The 1,886-nt window shown below is 40.9% G+C and overlaps 1 protein-coding gene across 1 annotated transcript; it reads left to right on the top strand.

Moving 5' to 3' along the window:
• The first annotated feature begins 481 nt into the window (after window positions 1-481).
• LOC134440231 (uncharacterized) lies at window positions 482-1,581 on the top strand. Its single transcript, XM_063190220.1, has 2 exons — window positions 482-728; window positions 830-1,581. Exons 1-2 carry the CDS (start codon window positions 554-556, stop codon window positions 1,408-1,410), a joined length of 756 nt encoding a protein of 251 aa, XP_063046290.1. The 5' UTR covers window positions 482-553; the 3' UTR covers window positions 1,411-1,581.
• Window positions 1,582-1,886: the final 305 nt, after the last annotated feature.

Here is a 1,886-nt window from a genome sequence, read left to right as displayed (position 1 = left end):
TGAACAGATTTGGATGAAACTTTGTGGAGTTGATATTCGATTTTGATATTTCATTTTCTAACTCCACAAAAAGAAGGCAGAAAGACTTAAAATGAAAAGAAGGTGTAACGTAGCCAAATGTTCAATCAAACAAGCTGCCTTGGTGAGTGCATTTCTAGTTGGTTAATTATGTTTGTTAATTTGCTTGTTTGTTGAGAGAGAAAGACAATATTCTTTCAGTTCATATTATTTTTCTTAATAAAAAGCCTTACTTTATTCAATGGTCAGTTAACTTTGGATACTATTTACTGTAATTTACTTAGATTATTTAAGATTATTAGTTCAATTTAGTCAGTTCAATACATCTCTTTGGAGAGTGCAATGAACATTCTTGGTGACATCATATTCACTAAGCAACCAAAATGTTTACATTAGAACACTGGCTTTAGAATTTTGGCAAACTAGAATGTTCAAACTAGAATGTTGGCAAAACCTACTTCTTACAAGAGCAAGCTGAAGACAAGTCACTTGTGATAAACCTCTGCAATCTCAAAGCAATTTCAAGACATTTTCCATGGCATTCTGTCCAAGAACTTCCCATCAGAGAGAGCCATGGATTGGGACTGACCACCAGACTCGTTCTGGACGAGTCTTGTCCAACTCTGCAAGAGAAGTGGACATGGCATCTCACTGGAGGCCCCAGTCTGAGCATCCATACCAATATGTGCGGTCCACACGGTTTTCTTCCAGTAAGAACATAATCTTCATAATCTAAAATGCTGTTGATGATATAATTTTGACAAAAATGTTCCCATTATGTAATTTTGATAAATACACGTTATATTTGTAGGTAAGTATTGGAAGGAGTACCAAAAGGGCCCAGCTGTGTCTCAGGAGCTGTGTAGTGATGTGACCAACGTGCCAACCTCAGCCCCTCAGCCCCTGAGGTTTGTGGGCAACTTGTGGCCAACTCCTGTGCCATCTCCTCATCGTGTGGATTGCACCAAGGTCATCACCACCCCGTCATCTGATGACACAGCTGCTTGGCTAAAGGAGCTTGGACCCCTCAAGTTTGTGGCGAATGTCAGTCTTCCTGCTGAGGTTCTTCCTGGTCAGCAGAACAACATGGCAGTCCAGGCAGCCCAGATGCCCGGCGGCATAACCCAAGGAGGAGTAATGGCTCCAGAGATCAACCCGATTTCCTCAACATCTGCAGCTCCTGTGGGCTTCTCAACTGGGGCCTTTGGTGGAGCTCCAACTCACTCTCATCAGGCCTCTGGCTCTCAATACAGCAGAGAGGACCATCTGAAGATGATCGAGCTCCACGGCGAAATGCTCGCCAAGTACAGACAGCTGAGGTTCAAGGCTGAGAAGATGATGAGGCAGTCAGCCCACTCTGCAGAGCTCCAGAAGAAGGCAGAGAGCAAGTAAGGCGGGAGCTGGGACGAGGAGATAAAGGCTCTGGATGATCTCACAGGACGCCTTGTTCTTCCTGATGACGCCGTTGAGAACCTGGAGGCCATTCCTGGCATCTTGGACTTGGCCAAAGAGATGGGCTTCCCTGAGAGTCGTCTAGAGAAATGATTTATTCATACATATCGAATACATTTTACCTAGTGGTAAAATTAACATTTATTAATACTAAAAATATCATCATTATTATTATCATTAAAATAAATATTTCTGTAAGTAAAAAAAACAACTGTAACCAAGTTTTTTCTTGCTTATGTGAATATGAATGAAGTAGGGTTGACTTCTATTTTATAATTAGCATTTCAATTCTCTTTCAATAGGGCAAATGTGAAATGTATACAAGGTTTGGTAACACTTTACTATAAAGCCCATATCTATAGCGCATTATGAGTGCATTTATAGCAAATTATAATGCCCATTATAATTACTTACAA

This window comes from Engraulis encrasicolus, chromosome 23, assembly GCF_034702125.1.
Source record: "Engraulis encrasicolus isolate BLACKSEA-1 chromosome 23, IST_EnEncr_1.0, whole genome shotgun sequence".
NCBI classification, from domain to species: Eukaryota; Metazoa; Chordata; class Actinopteri; order Clupeiformes; family Engraulidae; genus Engraulis; species Engraulis encrasicolus.
The sequence above is the reverse complement of the archived record's forward strand: the minus strand, read 5'-3'. Positions and strand labels throughout refer to the sequence as shown.

Bases quoted from the DNA above. Each gene is read 5' to 3' on its own strand.
- LOC134440231 (XM_063190220.1), top strand. From the start codon at position 554: ATGGCATTCTGTCCAAGAACTTCCCATCAGAGAGAGCCATGGATTGGG. The intron at 729-829 runs GTAAGAACATAA...TTATATTTGTAG, and splicing joins GTCCACACGGTTTTCTTCCA to GTAAGTATTGGAAGGAGTAC.